This window comes from Tyto alba, unplaced genomic scaffold (assembly GCF_018691265.1).
Source record: "Tyto alba isolate M040663 unplaced genomic scaffold, T.alba_DEE_v4.0 Super-Scaffold_14, whole genome shotgun sequence".
NCBI classification, from domain to species: domain Eukaryota; kingdom Metazoa; phylum Chordata; class Aves; order Strigiformes; family Tytonidae; genus Tyto; species Tyto alba.
Genome location: NW_024881276.1, coordinates 18,443,846 through 18,468,486, shown reverse-complemented (window position 1 = coordinate 18,468,486; position 24,641 = coordinate 18,443,846). Strand labels below are relative to the sequence as shown.

General features: G+C 39.1%; 1 protein-coding gene across 3 annotated transcripts in view; it reads right to left on the bottom strand.

Annotated features, from left to right (window-relative positions):
* The window catches only part of GK (glycerol kinase), a 37,054-nt gene extending 22,332 nt beyond the window's left edge, over positions 1 to 14,722 (bottom strand). The window contains exons 1-9 of one of the 3 annotated variants that reach the window (XM_033010105.2): positions 14,491 to 14,722; positions 6,704 to 6,777; positions 5,942 to 6,048; positions 5,298 to 5,375; positions 4,266 to 4,345; positions 3,108 to 3,245; positions 2,541 to 2,650; positions 1,874 to 1,940; positions 736 to 753 (exon numbers count right to left, since the gene is read on the bottom strand). In XM_033010105.2, the coding sequence (XP_032865996.2) occupies positions 736 to 753; positions 1,874 to 1,940; positions 2,541 to 2,650; positions 3,108 to 3,245; positions 4,266 to 4,345; positions 5,298 to 5,375; positions 5,942 to 6,048; positions 6,704 to 6,777; positions 14,491 to 14,568 (750 nt within the window). In that variant the 5' untranslated portion in view covers positions 14,569 to 14,722. The remainder of the gene's footprint in view (positions 1 to 735; positions 754 to 1,873; positions 1,941 to 2,540; positions 2,651 to 3,107; positions 3,246 to 4,265; positions 4,346 to 5,297; positions 5,376 to 5,941; positions 6,049 to 6,703; positions 6,778 to 14,490) is intronic. The other 2 variants (XM_033010107.2, XM_033010106.2) reach the window with 2 other exon arrangements.
* Positions 14,723 to 24,641: the final 9,919 nt, after the last annotated feature.

Sequence of the window (24,641 nt, the reverse complement as noted above, 5' to 3'; positions counted from 1 at the left end):
TAGGTTCAGTGTAATCTGTGAAGTCAGTGTCAAGTGTAAAATGGTAAAGTGACTAGAAAAAAACATGAGTGTGATGACACACTAAGCAAAGACAGATGTCTCATTTTAAGATACAGCATTTTAAGTCTCATACAGAATTTCTTCCAAACACTACCATGTAGTTTTTCAGTTGCATTCTTGCAATAGGTATCATAAGAAATTTATACCCTGGTAATTTTTACTTATTTCTTTAAATTTAGTTTCTTTGTGCAATTGAGAAAATGCATTTTCAGTGAAGCCATGCAAGTGCGTTTCCAGTATGAATCTTTTTTTCTTGAATTCTCATTTTAATTAATTGGATTTAAGGTAATTGAGTTTATAAATGCACTAAAAAAGCTTGCATGAATATGATGTTTCACTGTAATAGAGTGAATATTTGTAAACAGAATGGCCAGATTTTCTCATTTATGAAATGAGACAGCCAACTTTTATTAGCCAGTAGCTATATGTTTTACTTCAATATAAAAAGCAATACTCAACAGCCTGCAAATTAAGCCAAATGCATACATCAAGATTACATTTCAGAAACAACTTTGGCATGAACTCTAATCATAATATCTCAAATTTAGAAATATCTGCCAAATTTATTGTTTTAGAAAGTATGCTTTTACTAATCCTTAAACAAATGGAAATGCACAGCATCTGAATAGAATGGATAAGACATAGGTGGTCAGCCTAATGGAAGCCTCTACTCACCAGGCTAGGACAGATTTTCTACAGTCAGCAAAAGGAAGGAAAAGAAAAAAAATGGAAGGAAAGGGGAAGAGAAACAAAGGTTCACATTTAAAGTGACCAGCTATTCTGTCTCAGTTGCCAGGTAGTATCTTTTTCCATTTATCTCACTCATTCAGCTCAATACAACTCACTCTCACCCAACCTTCACATTAATAAAAGTCAGCAATATCTCTAGGGGAATCTTCATTACCAGATTAGCAAAAATACTTACATTTCAGGCAAGTCAGAGCTATATTTTACACAAAAATCTCATAACTTCTCTTAATTAAAAAATGCCTGTATGTTCTTAGTAAAATAAAAGGGCAAACTACCAGGAAAAAGAATGCAAAATCACAACATCCAATTTATCTGATTCTGAAGCTAATAAATTAGATGCCACTGTATCAGAAGAGTTGGTGCTGCATTAAGTAAACTTGAAACCTCAGCCCCATGACAACAATTAATGATTTACTCCTAAGTAATATTCACAGCTGCACTGGAAGCATTGTGATTAAGACATCACAATATTCCAAAATACTTTTTTTACTGAGTGCTATGTAAATATACACTGCAAGAGAAGTTTTATTTTTTCAAAAAGAAGGCAATCTAAGTCACTTGTAATTTTCCAGTTCACAGAAACTGACTAATCTTCCCTTCAGTTATGTGGAAATAAGACATTACATGTCTTGTCCAGTCTTCTTAGCTCATGAAGACTTCCATAGCGACTTTCATCTCTTCTTTTCAATTGTACAAGAAGTAAAAATATTGTGCTCTAATAACAGCAATCTAATTTTTTTAATCTACTGATTATACCTTGCATTCTGATGGGTAGTTTCTAAATCAATAAGTAACTGTAATAAAAAAATCAAATATTTATCCTTATCAAAAACCTCTCCCATCTTGTTTTGTCTACTTCACACTTAAAACAAATAAACAATAAATTTTCAAACAAATAGTCAACTTCATATAATATTATACAGTAGTAGATAATGACATACTAATAAATCAAACAATATTGGTCTAGAAAAAGCTGTTAGTCTTAATTTATGGAAATTCTGTCAAATATATATTGATATATTTTTACTAGATTAACTTCATACACACACAAAAAAAAACATACCATCAAGCCATAAATCTCAGAGGAGCTTCGTACTTTCGGCAGTATTTTCATGGGAATATCAAAGAACCTGAACACAATACAAAATAATTTATATATATGTTCAGTTCTAAATCAGAAAACATTTTGCACTTGAATAAGTTTAAGCTGTAAAGAAAAAAAAACTATAAAAGGAACTTTGATTTCTAGGGTTTAACCCATTCACTATGTGCTTTTCTACTTGTTATAGTATGTGACACTGAATTATGGAATAAATCAGCATATATTTGACTATTTTGAAGACATATTCAATTCTTTCATGTGGGAAGTCATTCCTCTTCCAACAATTTCTTTATAATACTGTTGTTAATAAATTTAAATTTAAAATAGAGACAGTATTATTATAACTGCCTTACGAATTTGATTAAGGAATACAGAAACTATTAAATGTCATTGTTTACATGAACCAGTCTTCAACCTGCAGAAAAAATCTGCTACATCTAATTAATCCAGACACTTGCAATTTGGACATCTGGAGAACAATGAGTTTTATTTATGAATGTTAACAGTAAATACAACAGTAAATGCTGATCTTAGTCTAGATAAGAAATTCTTACTATTAAATGCGTTTCTTCACACATCACTTATAGATTCTATTTAAATAACAGTATTATTGAAAAACTGAGCTTACTGGCAGAGCTCAGGATCCCATTCCAAGGACTGAATGTTGAACAACATTGTTCTACTGGCATTGGTTACATCTGTACAGTGAACGCCTCCATTCTTTCCACCTGTCAAACTCTGAAAAAAAAAAAAAAAAAATTGTCAGTGTTTGCCAAGAGAAAATATAGGTTTACTTCAACAATTCACAAAAAAATTGTCTAAATTCACTAAGCCTTCAGCTTGGGGCTGGGAACCCTGATATTTCTGCAACAACTGGAGAGGCAGACCTGTTAATAGTGGAACTGGATTCTTATATTGCACAGGTAGCTAATACACCTTTCTAAAGTCCAAGATTTTTCAAAAAGCATAAGCAAAATATTACAGCAACCTATAAATGGTAAACTACACATAAGCATCTACAAAGTAATATAGTAAAAAAGTTCATCGTGTAAGAACTTTAATGTAATTTCTTTAGTGGCTTGTATTGACATGACTATGTGATCAGTGGGCATCATGTGTCACAGCACCTTGCATAGGAATTTGCATGATATGGAAATTCATTTTAAAAAGTGTTAATAAACTCATAAATACATACCCATATAAGCCATGAATCAATAGTCCCAAACAAAGCTCTTTCATCATCTACTGCTTGCCTAATCTCTTCCACATTATCCAAAAGCCATCGAAGTTTCACTGCACTAAAATAAGTGCTAAGTGGAAGACCAGTCTTAGACTGTAAAATTAAATAATAAAGAAAATAATTTCAATACCATAAAAGCATATTTTCCATGAATATTGTAGTTACATGTAAAAATGGTGATAGTAAGTGAAAAAACGAAGACACAAAACAGAGAGAAATTACACAAACTTGCTTTTTAAATAAGTACTAAGCATACAATATGCAAGTCTGAAAATATCAAGAACAAATGACCAGTGCACTAATGGACAAAGTTCAAAACTGATCTAAGTACAGTTCAAAGATCATTTACGTGGGCATAATTGCTTGCAAAAGTCCTGTCTTATCTAGGATAACTCCATATAACTAGACAGAAAGTAACGACAACCAAAAATGAACTGCACAACACAGGAAAGATGGAATTTGTATTCTACTAGAACTTAAAAATCAAATAAGTTTATATGCTTTTTGGCATCTATTTTATGCCTAGAGTAAAGCATATAATATACAAAATATATAATATTTATATAATCAATCAAGGAATGTATAAATCAAAGAATTATGACAACTTTTTGCAGTCATTTGTTTTCCAAACTGTTACATATATATACCCATGTTAAAAAAAAAAAATAAAAATCTGCTCTTTATAAACTATCTTCCCAGTTCTCAGCATGGTTGCAACTAATTTCAATATTAAGGCGTAAGATGAGGAAGGATAATATATTTCACATCAATAAATTATTTTCCATACCGTTTTTCTCTACTTGCTCTTAATTTTTGCGTGTGATATATACTGATCATTGGATCAGTAGCACATGATTAAGTCTCACTAGCGACTACTCATTTAACTTCTCCAGTGAGATATGTAAGGAGTGTTAACCACTTATATTGAGGAAAATGAACATTTTCCAGTCTCAGATCAGTGTACAGTATTATGCACATTTTTTATTATTTGACAAGCTAAGAAGCGACTAGAAGCTACAGCTGACTTACTTTATTTTGGGGAATTTTAAGCACACATCTCCAAAACATTATAGTGTAGCAATAGCTATTTAAATGTTCTGGAATATCTTTTACCTTAAAAAAGGATTTGTTTTTTCCTGGAATTCTTTTAAGAAGCCGTTCAACTGTTGACTGGGTTCTCAGGTCAAGCCACACTAAAAACATGAATAAAATTAACCGATAACTGATTTAACACATGAAAAGTGACATGTACGAGTTTATTCTACAAAACTAGAGCTCTTGACAGTAAGTTCCTGTCTTTCATTTTAGCTTTTCATGTAGCTGAAAGTATATTGTATTACTGTTGTATTTTAAATGCACTGTTGTAAAAATTAAAAATTATTAGATAATGAGAAATCACACAGGATTTTCCACATAATAGGTTATACACTTTATCAGAACATAAGCAAATGACTAATACTATGTTGTTTACAGCAGATGACTCATTAAACTAAGAGGTTAAAACAAATAGCAGGTTCATTATTTACTATTCCAATGAAAACTTTGAACTAAAGCGCTATATCAGAGTTATCAAGGTACAGCTGGGCACAAGATAAAGCTGTTAACAACACATATTTTAAAATAGAAGAGTCCTGTTTTTTCAGTGATACTATGCTAAACTAAATCTGGCACTTGACATGGACTGAAAGAACAAATCTAGACAATTACCATTTCTTAGCTGGCATAATCTAAAAAGCTAATGTGAATTAAAAATACAGCCCCAAATCAATAAGTATTCATTAAACCTACTTAACACATTTTTCCTTTAAAGTTAAATCAAAAACATCCTTGAAAATTGAGTAAGCTCCTTAATTTAAAAGGAAGTGACTGTGCATAAGTCAGAGCTTCATTACATGGCAGTGATGTACAAAACCCTTCTTGATCACTGTTTTCTGTTAAAAGCCCATAAAGCGATTTATTATGTAAAAATTTGAATAGAGTTTTTTAATTATACTGGTGTATACAAACATACATGACACATATCAAAAAATCAAAGAAGTTAGTAGGCTAGGCCACAATGAGATACGCACAGGAAACTAGGAAAGCATTTTTTTACAATACACTAATTTTATTACATATTACATATTCAGAAAGTATAGTAGTTACCAATAGCATTATAAAGAGGTTCTCCAGTTGTCTTGTCCCAAACCACTGTTGTTTCTCTCTGATTGCTGACTCCAATGGCTTCAGGACAAAATAGAAAGAAGTATCCTTTTCAGAAGTTTTGTTTTCCCCTTTTTGGGGGGAGGGACGGAAGGGATAGGTGGAGAGGAGGGAGGAGCAGGTAAGGAGAAAAGGAAAGTAAATGGGAAATAAAAAGCTTCCAACTTTTTCATGTCATAATCTAGAAATATTACTTATAATAACTCATCATTCAACTTTTGCTGTTTAACCTATGTGCTCTAGATATTTTTTTTTTTTCTGCAAACTGAAACGGCAACAACAGACAGGGAAACTAGCTTTTCCCAATAAGTCCTAATTTAAATTTCCTAATTTCTTCATTCATCACTTGTGTCTGTGATTTTGCAAGATTAGGTTAAGTCTACTTTGTAGATTCTGCATTGCTAATATACACAAAGGGCTTATTTTCTCATTATTCCTCCCAAACTAACTGCTCTCAATTCCAATTTAACATTTTCTTTGAGCACATGCTGCCAACTTTCTATTTATTGACTTTAAAACTAGAGAATCTGACTTGCTCAACCATGTTTATGTTAAAGTCCTCAGTTACCCTTAAGTGCTAGGAATACCTTTTATGTTAGTGATGTCTATGTTCAATTGTTGCAGCTTTTCACAGGTCCTTTCCACACATTCATGGACAGACTTTAATATTTCCTTTGGATCTTGTTCCACCCACCTTTAACAAACAGTAAACATCAGTTAATAACAAGTCAAAAAATTACATTTAGGGAAGAAATTCTAGACTGAAAAAACAGCATTTTGACACAGTCATAACTACAAAGTATGTTTTACATATCTAGAAAAAGTGTAAGGAATTTCAAATCCTTTTTAAACAGTTAGCCGTATTTTCACAACAAAACCATCTGCAGAAAACAAATAATTTTGTTTTGCTTTATTCTATACAGAGGGCTTTGGCAGCAAATAGTAGGTCAGTTAAGAACAAACAAACAAAAAAAACACCTCAGAGAACAAACTAAGCAATTTCTGTGCACTAAGCTGAAGACTATGATTAAACTGTAAAAATAACCAGCTTTACCACTTTAAATGAGACTTTCAAACTTTAGTTTTAAAACTTTAAAGCTTAAAATTTCAATACGTTAATGAGTGCTCAGAGCAAAACACTAAATATTTTTACTTTATGTAACTCAGAACACATACTGCACACCCAATGTTAAGTTTTTTAATGCCATTTTTCCTACCACACAGTCTGTTATAGCAGACACGATGTTCCTAATAACTATTAATCAACTTCAGTTTTGATCATTCATACATAAAAATACATAAGTTCTAACAAAATGTACACAAATAAAAAAAACACAGAAAATTCATACCCTTCCTTAGGGAATTTCTGCTGTATCTCAACTTGATGGTGACTCAAGAGCTCTGCTGTTTTTGCATTAAAAACCTGCAAATAAATTACACAGTGGGATTTTCCATGAACACAGGAGTTAACAATAAATTGACATTTATTCTTGTGAACAAATACAGTGCCTTGATAATTAATGGTAATTTTCTATCATCAACTCACATACCCATACCTGGGTTCAGATATATGTATTTTTGTAATTAAGGTAAGCAAATAATATTTTGGTAAACTTTGTTGTGAATTATATTTGCTTTTTTTTTCTTGACGGATTGGGAAAGAACCGCATTTTTTCTTGTGGAGATTGCAGAAATTAAACTAATGATGCGTTTTAGAACATAACTCTCAGTAAAATACCCACTCTGCTAGTTATAATAACATTTCTTTAGTTCCTTCTATGATACTCTAATTCCAGAGCTATGCCTTTTCTTGGGTTAGCTCACTTTTAGGAAGAGTCATTTTAACAGATAGACAATCACATGTAGTTTAGAAATCACAGAAGGGACCAAACTGTGAAGAAAGAAAAAGCACCTAGGCAGAACCCAATTTGTTTCAAAACAAACTACAAATACAGAACTCATGAACAATCTGACAGGAATGTCACTGCAGCAACACAATACATTAAAAAAGATAAGAAAGTGCATAAATTAAAAAAAAAAAAAAAAAAAGGTTTTGAATATACTACAACAAAAAACAGCAGAGCAGAGAATCCTGAGGACTATACTAATGGTTATTCTTAAGGAATCACAAGTTAGCCTTGCAGTGGATGCTCAGGTAGGATACACAACGACCTTCATTAACCATCAGTGGCCTGTTTCCAAAAGTAATCTACTGTGGCCAAGCTAAAATGACACCCAGTAAAACATCCAACTAACTGTGACTGGGCAGTGATAACATTCCTGTGAAAATGGCTCTTTCTCACCAGCACCATGCAGAACCTTTCACCTGAAGAACATTCAGGGACCTAGAAAGTAAAATCTAACAGCAGACTCAGGTGAATTTCAGAAAATGCCAGTAGGACACCATCCTATCTTGTTAGGGCAAGAATAAAGGTACACAATTCAGTTATTATATCCATCTACTCCCTAGGGTACAACTGAATCTTTTCTAGACTTCCTTGGTAATGCCCTCTTCTCATTCCACAAATTTTAAGAATTTCTCTTAAAGCTTTTAATCCATAAATTCTTGATTTCATTTAGATAGTGTAGTTTACTCTGAAACTATTAAAACAATTCTGACAAAGAGCAGATGAATTGCAAATTCTCCAGTTTCTTTGAAACCGTAAAGTGTATATTTAGACTGAAACATTCTAGTTATAAATTAGAATCATAGAATAATTCAGGCTGAAAGGGACCGTGAGAGATCTCTAGTACAATCTCCTGCTCAAAGCAGAGTCAGCTATGAGATTAGACCAGGTTGCTCAAGGACTTTTGGTAGGTAGGTCTTGAAAACCTCCAAGGATAGAAACAGCACAACCTCTCTGGAAAACACTAAAAGCTAATTTTCATCCACCACTGACCAGAAAATAAGTTTTAAAAAGACACATGTTCATTCTTTTCTGTTATCAATTTGAAAGATTTCATAGAAAAAGCACCACTGTATTCTTTTTACCATATTTACTTATCTGTACTTCACCTACCAGCTCAGGCTTGACATGAAGCTATCCTAATAAAAGGGTAAGCTCTGCCAGTACTACATGTTTGGAAGGGACTAGTATAATGGGATATGGGTCTTAAACAACTGTGCAACACAGATAACAGGAGAGATTAAGTTTTGCATGTACGCAGCAAGATTGTTTTACTTGAAATTGCCCTTTTTCCAAAATCACAGTAACATTTACTAAGATTTTATAATAAAGATAGAAAGAAAGAAGACTTTTTATTGAACCTGTATGAATCTGACCTACTAACAATGTTAAATATCATTCAGTAATCATTCACCATTAATCATTCAGTATTCCTGGAAACAGAAGGCAGTGCTTAAGGAATACTACTGTTAGCAGGAAATAAATACAAATTCGATTAGACAAGGTCATTCATTGAACCTGGAGTGTGTGACCCGCAATATTAAAGAAGGAAGCTCCAGCACAGCAAGGCCTTTTGCTGCCTTCTAAGCAAGCTGTTCTAACATCAATAAATTCTTAACAGAAGCAATAACACTACAAATGCATAGATTTTTCATGCCCATAGAGAAGAACTAGGTAAACACATTCTCCTAATCCATCACACAAAACCGCAAGCTTCTGACATCCTCAACAAAAGCAGCAGGCACTCCCTGTACCTCAGGGCAAGGGATTAAAAAGTTTCACTGAGAACAATACCATGTTCTACAATGATAAATAGAATACTCATACACAAAAGGATGCCAAACACAAATGATTCATTACAAATGGGACCTCCTCTCCTTCCCTGCTCCACTCCCCCCAAAACAACCCTGTTGTCAAAAGACCCCCCAAACAGTCCTTATGCATGACAGTGGTCAATAGGTGACATAGGAGAAACAGGTGACAATAACTCAGTAATTCAGGTAAGTCAATACATTTCTGTTGAAACAGGTCTGAAGTGTGTTTCTGTCACTGCTTTCCTTCCCTTCATATTTGTTAAGATCTGGTTCCAGTTTATGATACTGATCTCTTACTTTGTGTGTGTGGGGTGGGGGGGTGGGGTTGGAAGTCAAAGTCAGTTTTGCCCTAACTGTATCAGCAGTAGTCACAAAAGAATTGTTTAGGCTATTTGGACATGTAGAGCTATCTTGAACAGAGATGATTTGATGAAAGACCGTGAAAACCATCAGATACATACTGAATTCTCTGGTGAGAGATTAAAGGAATAACACCCTCTTTCCACTCCCAACAAATTACCATACAAAGAATTATAGCTTGAGCCTTGAACCTCACAGTGAAGGAGAGAAGAAAATCCTACTTGGCTATGATGTATGTAAGCAAGCAGACAAGTACAAGGGCTGATCACTTAATTCAAGTTCTTTACAGGGCCTCTAATATAATACATGACATCACATGAAAGGGTGCAAACAGTGGCACTGAGTCTTTATCATCTTAGTGGAAAAGAATTCAGATCAATCATTTGTAACAATTTTCAAAGAATGAAAAGAAATATGAGACAAACAGAAGCACGAGGCTCATGGAAGTGCTGCAAGCTGCACAGATGAAAAGACAATAGTGAAAACAGATTTTACAAGTAACTTTTCATGACTCTCAAGTTTTGTCATGTAACCGCCTGCAGAAAAGCTACTTCTGTTAGCCTGTGCTGTATCTTCATGAGTTTCTGTTAGGCTGGGACAGCCATGGCTTTGCAGGCAAACAAGCTCAGAGCTGGAGTTCTGAAATTGCACTGAAATCAACCCAGCTGGGGGAAGGATGACAGATGAACAATAATCCCACTTTTAGCATTTAACCAGGATTATCAGGCAGTCAGAATTTATGAATAAGCACAGTTTAACAAGTGTCCTAGACACTGTGTTGCTTGGAAGGCTCCTGATGAACAGACACACACACACGCACCCACACCCCCCCCACTCAGGGAGCTGCTTATGATTATGGAAATAAAAAGCAAAACCACAATGTATTTTAAGTGATAAAGCTAAGAGTTAGGGAAAAAAATAAAGTATTTGCAATATTTTTAACCCTTCTTGTTAGCTACACAATCAAGTTTTGCTTTCTCTCAGAAGGTCATCTTACTTCAGTAGATGGTGAAATGGATTCCCCTTTGAAAGGTAAGCTCAATGGGTACTAAGTTTTTCCTTATATAAACCCAGGGTTTTGTTTTTTTTTTACTGAAAATGATGGTTACAGTGTGCTATAGATTTATTTCATTATTTCTTCTGGAAATAAAGTAAAGGAAGAAATAATTATTCCACTGAGGTAGAAAAAAAGATCATCTGTGGCTGACTGACAAACCTAGAACTTGTACTGTATATGTACTTCACTGTGCATGCACTTCACTGAATATTTCAATTCTTGCTGTTCCCGGATAAAATGCTAGAAGACTTTACCCAGGAAACACCTTTCAAGAGATGAGGCAGTGTTCAGCTGGCCATCAGCTCCTGATCCCAAGATGTTTAGCAAAAGAAGTTACAGAGGATTTTTATTATATGATTCTTGAATAAAATAAAATGGAACATGAGAGATGGATGTATTTGATGAAAATATTTGGCAAAGCACCTAGACCAGAATTTAGTTATCTGGGTACACTTGTTTAGCCTACTCTGTTTATCTTCCTGCTTGATATCTTTAAGAAAATGAGCCTTCAGCAATTGCACTGGTACTCAAAGAACTGTGCTTTCCCTGGTAACTCTGACTCTGTTATCCAGGTTTGACCCAACTTAACAGAAAATCTGAGATCTAAAAAATAATTAGTTTATTTTTCAAAAGCAGGTAGCCTATCAATAAAAAGATGCACATTACGGTGTCCCTGGAGGGTAAAACTGCAGCATAAGCTAAAAGTGCACATGTTTTTTGTGTGAAAGGCACAGATAAATAGAGTGACAATAACAGAAATGCATCCTAAGTTCTGGTGCTTCTTTATCATCTATGCTTATACAGCCTCATTCACAGAAGCAGGAATCTCTCAAAACTTGTGTCCATACACAGAATAACTAATTCGGGAAGGAATCTCTGGAGGTAGCATAGCCCAACCCACTGCCCAGGTAAGCTTAAACTTAGAGTTAGACCAGGTTGTTCAGGGCCTTTTCTAGGTGTCTGGTATCTGCAAGGATGCAAATTCCACAAGCTTCTGTGCCCCTGATCCAGAGACCCTCATAGTGAAACATTTCTTCCTTGCATCTATTTGAAATTCCCTTGCTGCATCTTGTGTTCACTGCCTGTTGTCTTTCTCCATGCACATCTGAGAAAAAGCTGATTCTGTCACCTCTACAGACTGTGGTTAGACAGCTGAAGACAACCCCCAGGACTTCCCTGTGATGAACCAACCCTGATCTCCCAACCTCTCCTTGCATACCCTGTGCTGCATCAGCACAGTGATCATGTTAGTGACCCTCTGCTGGACAAAATCCAATTCTCCAGACTCTGTCTTCCTCTGGGGGGACCAAAACCAAACACAGTATCTGGATGCTGCCTCCTAAGTGCCACACAGATGGCAATAATTACTTCCTTTGATCCGTGGTCTGCACTTTTCTTAATGTGGTTAATCTTCACCACAACAAGGACACACTGATCATTTATATTCAACTTGCTGTGCAGCAGGAATCCGGGTCCTTTTTACCAAGCTGCTTCTTCGCTTTCTGTCCCAAGTGCTGAACTTTGTTGAACTTTGTGAAGCTTTTGCCAGTCCCCTTCTCCAACTGGAATTCCAGTCAACTCCTCCCTCTGGTCTGTGATCATCTGCAAACTTGAGAGGACATTCTAACCCACCCCTCAGGCTGCTGATGAAAATCATATGGGGCATCAGCCCTTGCTACTGACTGCTGTGGAACACCACTTGTAAATTGGCCACCTGTAATTGTAAATTTAGACTCTGAACTGTTGACACAACCCCTTGGCCCCAAAAGGCTGCCCAGTTCTTCATCCAGAGATCTTTAACCTGGTCAAAATCATATGTCTTCACTCTTAAAAAACTAGGTAACAGTTGCACTATACTACTGAATAGACATGTGCAAGGAAACCAACAATTTGATTTTGACTGGTGGCTTGGTGAAAATGAAAACTGTTGGAAACACTAGAGAAAAAAAAAATGTAGAGATCAGTAAGAAATGCAGGCAAAACAATTAATACAGTAAAAAACTGAGAGATAATGAGAGCCAAGGAAATAATTCAGGCAGAAAGAACACCACGTTACATTTTGGCTTAAAATATTTCAAAGCAAAGTCTCTCTTCTAACTGTAGTAATCTCTTTCCACCACAGAATTCTCCAGATACATATGTTATTATCTGAATGACTGATGCAGCTTGTAGCAGATCCCTGCACACTTTGCTCTCTTTTTCCCCACTACCCCATGTTCTGATTTAATTCAGTGATGATGTATCTTTTTTGCTCATATCCACACAACTTTATTATCATAATAGTTTGATCACACTGCCAAATTTAAGACAATGCCGTATTTTGAAATTAACTGAGATAGATACAAGAAGAATTGAAAAGAGTGACAATCACACTTTTTTAAAACATTAAGGGAAGAATTATGGCCTCGTATTTATTGGTGTGAGTGCTTGAATCCCCAGAGGAAACATACCTCATGTAGACAGAAAAAACATGCGACTGTATATAAACTACTGACAAATGCATCTAGTGTAAGAAATTCCTTGTTAGAATAACTTGTAAAAAAACTTACAAAAAGAGCTTGAGTATAAATTTAAAGCTTGCAGTGTCTCTTTTAGTTCTACTAATGTTATCCTTTTAGGCTAAGAAAAATGTTAACTCAGTGAACATGTAAAGCAGATCAAATTTATCCTCAGGTGTTACAGGGAACTTTTTCAAATTCTTTTCCAAAAAGGACTTCTGACTGGTATTCAAGATAGCCCGCTGGTGGCATTTGTCATTTTGGAGTTTCTCTCCAGCCCCAGATCTGTGTTTTGTCATTTGACAGTCCCATGAAGGTCGTGATATTGAGTAATAATGGTAACAGAGGTCAAGATATTCTTGTCTAATGCTTCATGAAAGAAAATTCCACGAGGGAAGCATTAAAAAAAAAAAAAAAAATCAAGGGCAAGCCAAAACATTAATCTTCCTAATTCAACATCGTGCACACTTGACAACATTCTGTATCTAGTCATTCTCTCTATTCCACTTCCACGGTGGAAATTATCACTGGGATCTAATTCAAGTTACCATGACTTACTGACTAGGTGACAGGACATTTGTAGAGATTTGCAAGCAGGAAGTTTTTATAGTAAGTTTCATATATAATAACAACATTAGCTACTGTTTATTGCATAATATGGAAATCACTAGATCTTTAAAGGGTTATATATATCTATATATGATTACTATGTTAATCATTCCAACCTTAAACAAACTGCCTTCTTATAGTGTTTAAAGAGGGCCGTCTTTCTTAAGGTGTACAAGTTCCATCACCTGAATACCCACAGTGCACGGGAAGCATTGACACTAGGGCTGTAGCATCCAAAACTGCAGCAGTCACTCCCAACAGGCCCAAGGAGGTTTTAGAGAGGAACACAGCAGAGTCATTGCGTTGTCTACTTCTCCAGTGCCTGAGCATCACGTCCATTTGATTGCATACAGGACGCAATACCCGACAGATTTAAAGCGCAGACAGCTCGAAGCTGCAGGATTTTGCCGCCCGCTCAAGCAGCAGCCAATAATTCTGGCCTCCGGCTTGCTCCGGGGCCAGGCAGGCACTGCCGGCACCTCGGTCCGGCCTGCTCCCCGCCCTTCTCTGCGGGACGAGCAGCGCTGCTCGCCCTCCCAGCCCAGCGGGAAGGCGACAGCTGTCTGATCGTCCGGGGACACCGCCGGCCGGCGGCTCCGCCACCCCCGTGTCCACCGGCACCCGTTTCTCCTCGCGGCGCGGCAGACCCGGCCGGCCGGGGAGCAGAGGGATGCCGGCCCCGGGCAGGTGACGGAAGCCGGGGCAGCGGCAGCACGGCCCGGCACGGCTCGCTCCCCCTTGCCCTTCCCCAAGGACACGGCAGAGGCCGGAGGGACCCCGCGAAGATGCGGGGAAGGAGTGGAAGCGGCGGCTGCCCCAGGCCGCGGGGCCGCCGCCTGCCCCCGCACGCCTCAGCGCCCGGGGCCGCCCCAAGCCTCACGATGTGCTCACCAGGAAGCGAGTGGAGCTGGTGCCCTGGTCGATGGAGCCCACCAGCGGCCCCAGCGCCATCCGATCCGACGCGGCCATGAGCCCCCCTCCGCCGCCCGCCGGGTCCCCTCAGCGATCCCTCAGCGACCCCTCGGCGCGCGGGCAACGGCCGCGCCAACGCCGCCCGGGCAGCTCGCGGCCAGCGGCGCGTGGCGGCCCGGCTGAAGCCGGCGGGGGGGCGGGGCGGGGGGCGCTGCCGCGCGCATTGTAGCGCCACAGCCAACCAACGCGCGGGGCGCGGCGGGGGGCGGGGCACGGCGACCGCAGGAAGTGGGCCAAGGGGCGGGGGGGGGGGATGTCACGTGACGGGCGGCACGCAGCCCGGCAGCTGTTGGCGTGAGGGGGGCGGCCGTTGGCCGCGGGGGCAGCGCGGGAAGCCGGCGGCGTTCCCTGAGGGCGGCCGGTGCCGCCTGGCGAGGGTCCCAGGAGAGCCTGCGGAACAAGGGCCCGGCGCCCCAGTTTGGGGTCGTTTGTGCGCCGCGGCGGCGTTCCCCGGGGGCGAAACCTGTTTTTCGCTTCTAATCGGGGGAGAACGGAAAGTAAGCCCCCCGCGGGCGCGGCCGGCTACCTCGGTGCGGCCGGCGGCGCCGCCGCTCCAAGGCGGGATCCAGCCGCGGAGGGTGAGCGCTCGGGAGGCTCCACGGTGGAATGTGTCCGCTGGAAATTTTCTCTTGAGAGCAGTTGCTGCTGAGGAGGCGTTCAGAACTGAGTCACCATAGCCGTGGCATCGGCTGGAAAAAATGTTATCAGCCCCATAAGGTCCTTCCTTCATCTTTCAGTGCGTTACCCTGCGTCAAGCAACAGCACTCCTTTAAAAAAGGGGATCTTGATCCTCCTTCCTCACTAAGTGTTGGTAACTAGTGCTGCAAGAAAAACTGCTAGTGTTGCAAGACCCGTGATAGAATTGCAAAAGCTAATAACGCTGACTAAAGCACATGGGAAGTTACCTAGCGACACATGTTGCCAGTAAGTCAGCCCCCACAGTCGCCATTAAATAGATTTGCTTTGTTGTAACTTCCCATTAGTGATAGTTGTCCAAACTCATGATATTTTGTCAGCACTGCTGCCTGATAAGCAAAATCTGATTGCTGGCTGCTTGGTAATGTTTTGCGTGACATCTTACCCAATGCTTCTGACATACCCTTTTTTTGTTTGTTAGTACTTCAGCTAGCATCTAGGAGCCTTGGTTGGGATATGAAGAGTGCTTATCTGTTAATGTATAATAGATAGCAAGGGATTTAGTTGCAGCCCATAATTACAAAATCTGAAATGAGACAAACAGAGTTTAGTAATAAGAGCTGTATTTTCAGGAGTGAGAGTAACAAAACACTGGAACCACTTAGCAAATATTATGAAGGATTCTCTATTGTTCCAAAATTTTATAACCAAGGCTGGTATTTTTTCTTAGAACTTAAACTGTAGTTCAGAGGTCAGTTTGCTCAGGGATGGTGCAGCAACCCGTAGAGAAGGAACCATAGCAGGTCATGCTAGAAGGTCATAATGATGACTCCTGGCTTTGCAAGAGACCTTCCATCTACTTCCTTCAGTTGTCATGGCGTGTACTGCAGGCAACAACTGCTGTTGAAAAGCTTATGGAAGACTTCAGCATCTCCATGTATATTAGTGATTCAAGGAATTAAGCTCATGGGATCTTACTTAAGTCTGAATTCATTAGTATAATTACTAGGAAAAGTGTGGGCTTTGTGTTATTTTGTTTCTTTTAAAACCCGCTGTATGGTGTTTCAAATGTATTTTAACTCAAGATAAGACATTATTATTTTCAGCAAAGGTTGAGGTGTCTCAGGATCCAAAAAGGAAGGAAGCAATATTGTGACTGATTTATGCAAAACATGAAATACTACTACTGCATCTATGTAAAATTTACAAAGATCACTAACACAAGTTTTCTAGGAGGTGCAGGTCTACCATTTTCTTGGATATTCTTTAGCAATACCTGTGTATTTTCATAGACCAGGAAGAGGAGGAGAGGCAACGATAACCTGTGCCATTTCTTTAACCTGCAACAGACACGCAAGTAATACAGACAGAAGGGGGAAGAATTTTCTCTGAAACCAGAATATACAGTCAGGGAGAATACTTTATTCTTCCTAGCTCATTCAGCAGCACACTCCCCCTTCTTTTACATTTCTATTCAGTGTTTGAAGAGAACATTTTTTTTCCTGTGGTATTTGTTATACAGTGCATGAGCATTATTGTTTGCAGAATTTTTAGTGCAGGTAGTGGGCACTGTACCAGGGAAGCCGCCTGCAGGGGAAGGAAGGGTGGAGCTCTGGCCGTACCTTTATGGAAAGATGGTATGAGGCTGCACGCTGCTGACAGTTTTTAAAGGAATTAGCTTCCTTTACAGGAAGGAGCATGGCTATCTCTGAGGACTAATTTCTTCTGATTCTGGCTCGGATTTCAGATCTTAAATTGTTAGGTATTCTACTCCCCTACCGAAGAACATAAAAAATAGGGGAAAAAAAAATAATCAAGCTCATATCCAGCAAGTGCTAGTTGGGAGCCTTGCTATATTATTCATGACAAAGGGAGAGATTTTTGAAGGTAGATATACTTACCATAACATTTTTGAGCCTGGAAGAAATAACGAAGGCTTCCATTGATTGTGGAAAACTTAATTACAAAAAAGTTGAATTCAGTTCCCCAAAATATTACATTTGTGAAGATGGTTCTTGTTTTCAACTGCCAGTGCAGTGTGGTTTCCTGCAAATGGTGCTCTTGTTACACATGCAGCCTTTTGACCTCTTGTTCTGCAGACTGAACTTGAACGGAAATATTTTCCACCTCTGAAGCCCCACAGTTTTTTTGGATATTTTAAGGTAGTGAACACATTTGAAACACATTCATTAAGCACATAAATACAATGCATTTTTCAGAGACAAGGTAATTTGGTTCCTAAAGAACTATTTTAAATAGCAAATAAACCTAGTAGTTTGGTTTTATGTTTGGGTTTATTGGGTTTTGTTTGGTTATGGTTCTGGTTTTGTTTTGGTTTGTTTGGGTTTTTTTTTTTTTTTTTTTTTTATATCTCACCAGAATGGAGGGATGTTGGTAATTACATTCTGCTCTTTCTGTCTGATTCTTTTTTATTGACCTCAAGTTAAGGATAAAATGTGACTGTGTCAGGCTACTCCAAGCATGTGACAGAGCGTGAATTAAAGAGTGGATGCCAGAGGTCCACGTGTCTTTCCCTTCTGCCTCTTAGCGGCTGACAGGGCTTGGCAGTCAAATCCTGCTCTTCCTTACTGATGCCTGATCTTTGTGTTCCTCCAGGAAGAACTGGAGGCAAATATTTTGAACTAGCTTGGAACAGGTGTAGGTATAACGTGTACAGTGTGCCAGGAGAACAAGTCACGCTGCCACGTACACCCTTTTGCCTACTGGGAAGATGAGTGGTATGTGTGAGAATGCATATGCCTGCACACATGGATAAATTCAGCCTCTCTGACTGGCTCAGGGAGCAAACACAAATGGATCATGACCTTGGGCACCAATGCCCTTATGCTTACATAGATTGTCTGCAGCACCGTATGCAGGGAGCCTTTTCATAGATCCAGAGGAGGGGGTTCAGAGCGAACAACTCTGCGTTCTGTCTCCTAGGTTTATTTTGGAAGGTGTCCACGTGCGATACTCTCTCACCATTTGGCAAGAACAGTTTTATTGTGAAGCCATGACTGCGGTGATGCAATGAAAGTCTCACAGGATATGTTTTGCTTCTGACCTGATATTAGACAATAGTTTTCCCTGAATGACATTTTATATTTAGAATCATTCTCACACTGTTCAAACCCTGAGCAATTGTTGCATTTGCTGTCTTTCTGGTGGACAAAAACAGGTGAAATAAATTCACAATTTAAAGACAACTAATACTAAGTACTTTGAAAAGCAGTTAACAAGCAAATAAATCTTTACATGCATTATTATTATATTATGCAATTATGATTCAAATCAAAATGGGAAAATTGGAAAAAAAAGCCCAAGAATTTTATATAGATAAAGGTAAGCATTCCTGGGAATTAAAATGAGTAATTCAGAGAAAAACAAATATTCATTAGTGGTACAGTAGATACTCCATGCTTCAAAATCCTTAACTCTGAGATACTTGGTCTTCTAGCTTCCATACAAAAATATGGCAACTTACTGCAAAATCTACTCCTGAAGGAGAATGTACACTGCATTGAAGGGAAGCCTTAAAACTGAGTTAGTTTTCTACTGTTGTTGTAGCAGCTGTATTTAGCAAGCTTTTTTTTTTTTTAACTTATTTTTATCAAATGAGTTAATCTAGTTTGTGCTCCATAAGCAGATGACAGGACCAATTCTCATAGGCTCATTCTGTTCTTTAGTTTTCAATTTATCAGAGGCAAGGCAACTGCTGCTCATACAGGGCATCTTTTCACATGTATCTTTTTTTTTTTTTTTTTGCACAGGATAGTGGATATTTCAAAAAAGAAGCTTAAGTGAAATTGCTATGTATGATAGCAGGATTAGAAAAAAGGTGAATTGCTCTAAATATTGATATTTGACACTTCTGTCTCCAAGATCAGGATTGAAAATTCACTGATACACACTCCAGGCTCTGGTTTCCATATGTGGTGAAGGTACTAAAATGAAGAAGCAGCAGTGGAATTGTATGAGAACCCTGAGACTACACTGGATTTAAACAAATTCTGTTAATCCTGCACTAACCTGAGCTCTTACATCATGCAGAAGAACTGAAGCAAAGCAGAAAAAAAATAGTTTCAAGTGAGAGGTGCCATATGTCCACAGAGAGTACAGAGGGATAGTGTTTATTAAAATACACCATCAAATACATGTTCATTTTATAGAAATATATTTGACTATATTAAGGAAAATACATGTTTAATGTACTTAAGAAAATATATTCCCATACTTTCGGTTTTCTGTTTCAGTTTGGTTATTGCATGCTGAATTGCTGTGCAACATCCTCAGGAAGGGCACTGAGAATTTGGCACTGATTATTATTATGTAGTTCTCTAGTCTTTTACTCTAGGTAATTAGATGACCCCAAGATCCATGCATTTCTTTGTCTATGAACGTCAAAAGCTTTTGATGCATTATCTCTACAAAACGTCTTGCAGAAGTATAATGCTTCTATCATTTTTTTACAGATATGGAGAAAGGCTCAGAGCAACAAAATTGCTGGCCGTGGTCATGTAACAACTCCTTAGTAGAGCAGAGGTGAAGGGCAGCTTCCTCCCAGGTCCACAGGCACAGCATTCCTTAGCCACTGCCTTTCTCGGGAATCAGTAACTGCGTTCCTGTTGACCTCAGAGAGAGCAGGACTGAATAATCTAATAATAACCCTCAGAGGCAGGATTCCACAGGGTAGGTTGATCTAGCCTCATATCGGTCCTCAAAGATGGTATTTTAACCACTGCCATCCTGATCCTGGCTGTGTACAGTTTCTGCTTGTTGTGCAATGGGTCTGGTTTTCATTGGGTCCTTTCTTGAATTGTCTGAGCTCATTAACATGGCAGAAAACATACCCAGACAAAAATAAAAGCAGATTGTTTTCTGCCAAGAAGCTGAATTGACTCACTTACGGTAATGAGTGCCAGAGCTGGTGCAAAAGCAGAGCTTTCCACAGCTAGGAGCATGGGAAAGGTTAGGAATAAGTAGGAGATGATGTGGAGGAGATGAGGGACAGTATGAAATATTCAGCAACTGCAACCTCTTAGATTGCCTCAGCTGCTAACAGACCTTCAGCCTCCATATCATCAAGTGAAATGTTAGCTATCCGTTGGGAAATTCTGGAGATATTAATAGCTACACTATTGTCATAAAGACTGAACTGTACTGTCTGGTTTTGAGAATAACTTTTATATATTGCTGTTTCCAATTTTACATGACAAAACTAGTGTATCTCTCATAAAACTGATGGGAGAGCTCAGCTATACGGAAGTCTTCTAGAGATGCTTTATGCTCTGCTTATATCATAAGGCAAAATGATGTTCGTTACCAGCAGCTGGAGTTGTTGGGAACTGGTAGATAATGTATGAAGAGTGTCTGAGAGCCACGTTTGCTCAGACATAAGAAGAGAAGGCCTAGGAGAAATCTTATTGCTACCTGTAGCTACCTAGTGGGAGGGTATAGAGGAGATGGATCTAGTCTCTTCTCAGAGGTCCATGGTGACAGGACTGGAGGGAAGAGACACCAGTTGGAACACATGTAATTCTGTTTAGCTATAAGGGATAGCTAGAAATAAGCAATTTTAAAAAAAAACTTTTTTCCCCACACAGGCAAGAGTTGTCAAACAGTGGAACAGATGCACGGGGAGGCTGTAAATTCTCCATCCTTCGGGATACTCAAAATGCAGCTGGGCAGGGCCTGACCGACCTGCTGTAACTGGGCCTGCTTTGAACAGGAGGTAGGACCAGTTGTTCCTTCCAGCACACATGATTCTGTGGTTCTGTGACTTTTTTTGAGGGTGGGTGAGTGTAACAAGCACTCAGTACTGAGTACCTGTAGCCATGCTCCAGCTCTGTTCCCTTTGACTCCATGACAAGTGTCTAGGTAGACATCAGACACATGCTTTCAGTTCCTCTCCATTTGTAATCTAAACAGAGACAAGTTGGAATATGAAACAGAGACAGAGGAGAGCATGAAGCTAGTGTACTAGTGGGTTACAGTTCTCGAGAAACTTAAGCTGCGGCTAAACAACCTCTTTGGAAAGGAACATCATGCCAGTTTCCATGTGACATGTCTCCAAGCAGAATCTGAAACAATAAAAGTACTTCAAGCAAACAATGACCTCAGGACTGCTGCCACTACCTGCACCGTTTCCAAATGCTCTAGCAGTTGTGTAGTTCTTCAGTGCCTACAATAGTTTAATGAAGAAGCTATAGATTTTGTAGATGGAGACATTCCCAAGATCATTCTGAGATGGTCAGTCACTGATGTCACCTTTGCCCTAAATAGCCAAATCAAAAATACCTCTGTGGTGCTGGCTGTTAGCAATAGGGACTAACGATACTGGAGAGCATCTGAAAGTTTTGAAATAAAAAAAGGCAAAGCCCCACGGACATGCAAGGAGTACAGTGATTCTTCCATTTTAGATATTGGAGGGCTAGGAAAGCATACAATTTCAAGCAATGTGCTAGTAAATTTGGCTACATTCTTACACAGAAGCATGGTATGTATGTGAAGGGAAAGAAGAAAAATGGGCTTGTTAGAATGATCTTCCGTAAGTACCTGTCACCTACATTGCAAGTGGAACTGCTGCTAACTGTGATGGTTACTTCCATATCCAGGTCATCAAGGACTCAGAAGTAATGCATATCCCAACCTCAGATATCACAGTGTTAAGTATTTTCTTGCCAGGAGAGGAGCATAGGACATGTCTTTGCTTGAGTTTTTAACTTTTGTGTCAGTTTTTAACAGCTGAGGAATGGGTAGAAATTGCTACTTGATTAATAATTAAACAGATGTATAAACTACACAGGTGATTCAAAATAAAGGAATGAAGACCTAGGAGCAAAGTTTGATGTCGTAACTGGATAACCCAGATTTAAGAATTGCTGCCAGATTAAAACTTTTCCCCTGTTTTTATGGCTCTAATCTTTTAATGTATATTTGAGTTTTCTAGCTATTTCCCTAAATGAAAGAAGAGGGTGAGTGTTTAAACAAAAACTCTGTACTCCCAGTAAGGACTTGATATTTACAGTCCACTACTTCTGCAGAAGATCACTGAGTAGGTAAGAAGAGTCTAGCAGAGCCTGACTGATAGGTATAGACATTCTGAAGAGATTGGATGTTGGATATTGTCCTATAAACCTTGTTTAGTGTTGCTGACTCCAGCAGTACCATAACATTTGGGAATAACTTTCACTAGAGTTTACGAAAGTACCCTGAATTTATGTTGTGAATTTAGGGGTTCTGGATGTAGGGTGAGAACTCCTTTCTGACTGATACTGGGGATAAATGGTCCATTTTCAGGAAAAAAAGCAGTGTTCAGAAGTGCAGAAGAGGACTGGGCTTTGCAGAATCCAGGACTGATCAGCGCCACTACCAGGACAGAAGAGGCTGAAAAACTTGCGTGAGAAGCATCTCTGCTCTGCTGGAGTTCTAGGAAGAGGAGAGCCCCGGACAGTCCTAGCCTTGGTGTCAGAAGAAGCCCTGCCCCATAGCCTTTCCTTTCTGATGGGAGCAGTGTCAGTATGTGCCTAAAAAGCTGGACTGAGAGATGTAAAGTTTTAAGTGTGATTCTAAAAGAATCCTGGAGACTGTGTCCTGCAGAAAACCTAGAAGGTTTTCTTCTTAGTAACCCTTTTTTTTTTTTTTTTTTTTTTTTTTTATATATATCTTTCTTTCTTTCATCAGTACTAGCTGATGTGGCAGGAGCTGTAAACAGTTCTGGTGGCTGAATCAAGCCAAGCACTTGAACCTTCTTTTCTTCTTTTACATCTTCTTCAAGGCCTTGTCGTTATTGGTGAAGGGCTTTGAAGCCTAGCCTGAAACCTTCTGAATTGGCAACTGGATATTAAGAAACCAAAGGTTCTTTGACATCTTCAGTCAGCAGTCAGGAGTTGGGAGAAATTGTGGAAGGAGATGTCAGATCAGGAGGTCTCTGTTTGACCAATGCTTCCAGGGACCAGGGTATGAAGGACTAATCCACAGTAGTGGATCCTTTTTGACACCAAAGTCTGACACTGATGTGATGGCATGCACCTGCAGGAGCTATTCCTGAAGCTTGCACTCTCTATTTTGGAGTTTTCTAGGTTCAAAGGAATAGAGACAGACATGTATAATGTACAAATTTCTTCATGAGTCAGAAAAATCATTTTCTATGTAACCTGGGGACACCAAACTTTTCAAACTTGCTGTCTTTGAATTGGGAATTGAATTGGATTTTATATTAATGTGGAAGATACTCCATATATTTCTTTTGGAAATTGCCAAAGCAGAACCTCAAAGCTGTGTTTATGGGGGAAAAAAAACAACCACCCAGCTCTAGAAAGGGAATCAACTCTCAGATGGAATCTGCTAAAATAAACTGCAAGAAAAAGACAGGGAGGAAGCTAACCAAGCTAGTGATGAAGCTGTCAACGAAGCTGCCCAAGAGAAAAGTGCTCTTCAGCAGCAGCAAATAACTGAGGTTGTGAGGTAGAAAAACCTGGAGAATATCCAGAGGAGAGCATAAGAAAGTTGAAATATGTCTAGTAAATATCATTAGAGCAAGAAGCCTAGTCACCCAAAGAGGAAGTGGACATGGGGACTGATCTTGAAAGACTGAATTTGACATTTTGATAATTTATTGTGTGCTTTCTGAGCATCTGCTGAGATTACATATCTTAAGCATTATTTAGGACAGCTAAACGAAAGAACGTGCTTTCTCATGGTGCAGTAGTGGAGGAGTACGACCCACAAAAAGAAAATCACTTGTCTGAAAGAGTGACTGGTTCAGCTATTCTTACTCCTCTGCTGGAAGGCGAGGATGAACTGCTCACCACACAGTCCTGACCCAGCACAGGAACCAGCCTGCTGCAGTCCAGGAAACCCAGGGTAATACGAGTGTAAATACCTGCTTCTGTCAGAGCCAGCTGGGTTACAGCCAAGCTGGAAGGGCAGGGTGGGGGGCCAGAGGCAAATGTAAGGGGTGTCTTTCCCTGGAGTGACCATGAGGCAACACATCCGTAGTGCTGCAGGCACCCAGAGCAGTCAGATCTGTGTACTGGATTCTGAAGCACAGGCATTTGTGCAGCAGCAGGTGTTTGTTACAGGCTTATATATGCAACGTAAAGGTGGCTGCATCTATGCAATCAGTTATGGGTATTTCAGTAGGTTATTATGTAGTTCTGCATACGGTCACATTATGTGAATCTTACACACTGACTGGTTTTCCAACAGCAGGTTCTTGTTTTTCTTTAATATACCTCAAAACATAGTTTCCTGCTCACGATTCCCCGAGGTAAGTTCCTGGTAAGTGCAGCACACCGTAGTCATGTTACTCCCTCATATTCCAGGGCCTTTGACATTTCAGTCTACCCAGCAGTGGTTCGTTAACAAAAGGTACTTACATAGTCATATTGCAGCTACTTGTTATTAACTTCTGTCTAATTCCAGTAATGCTC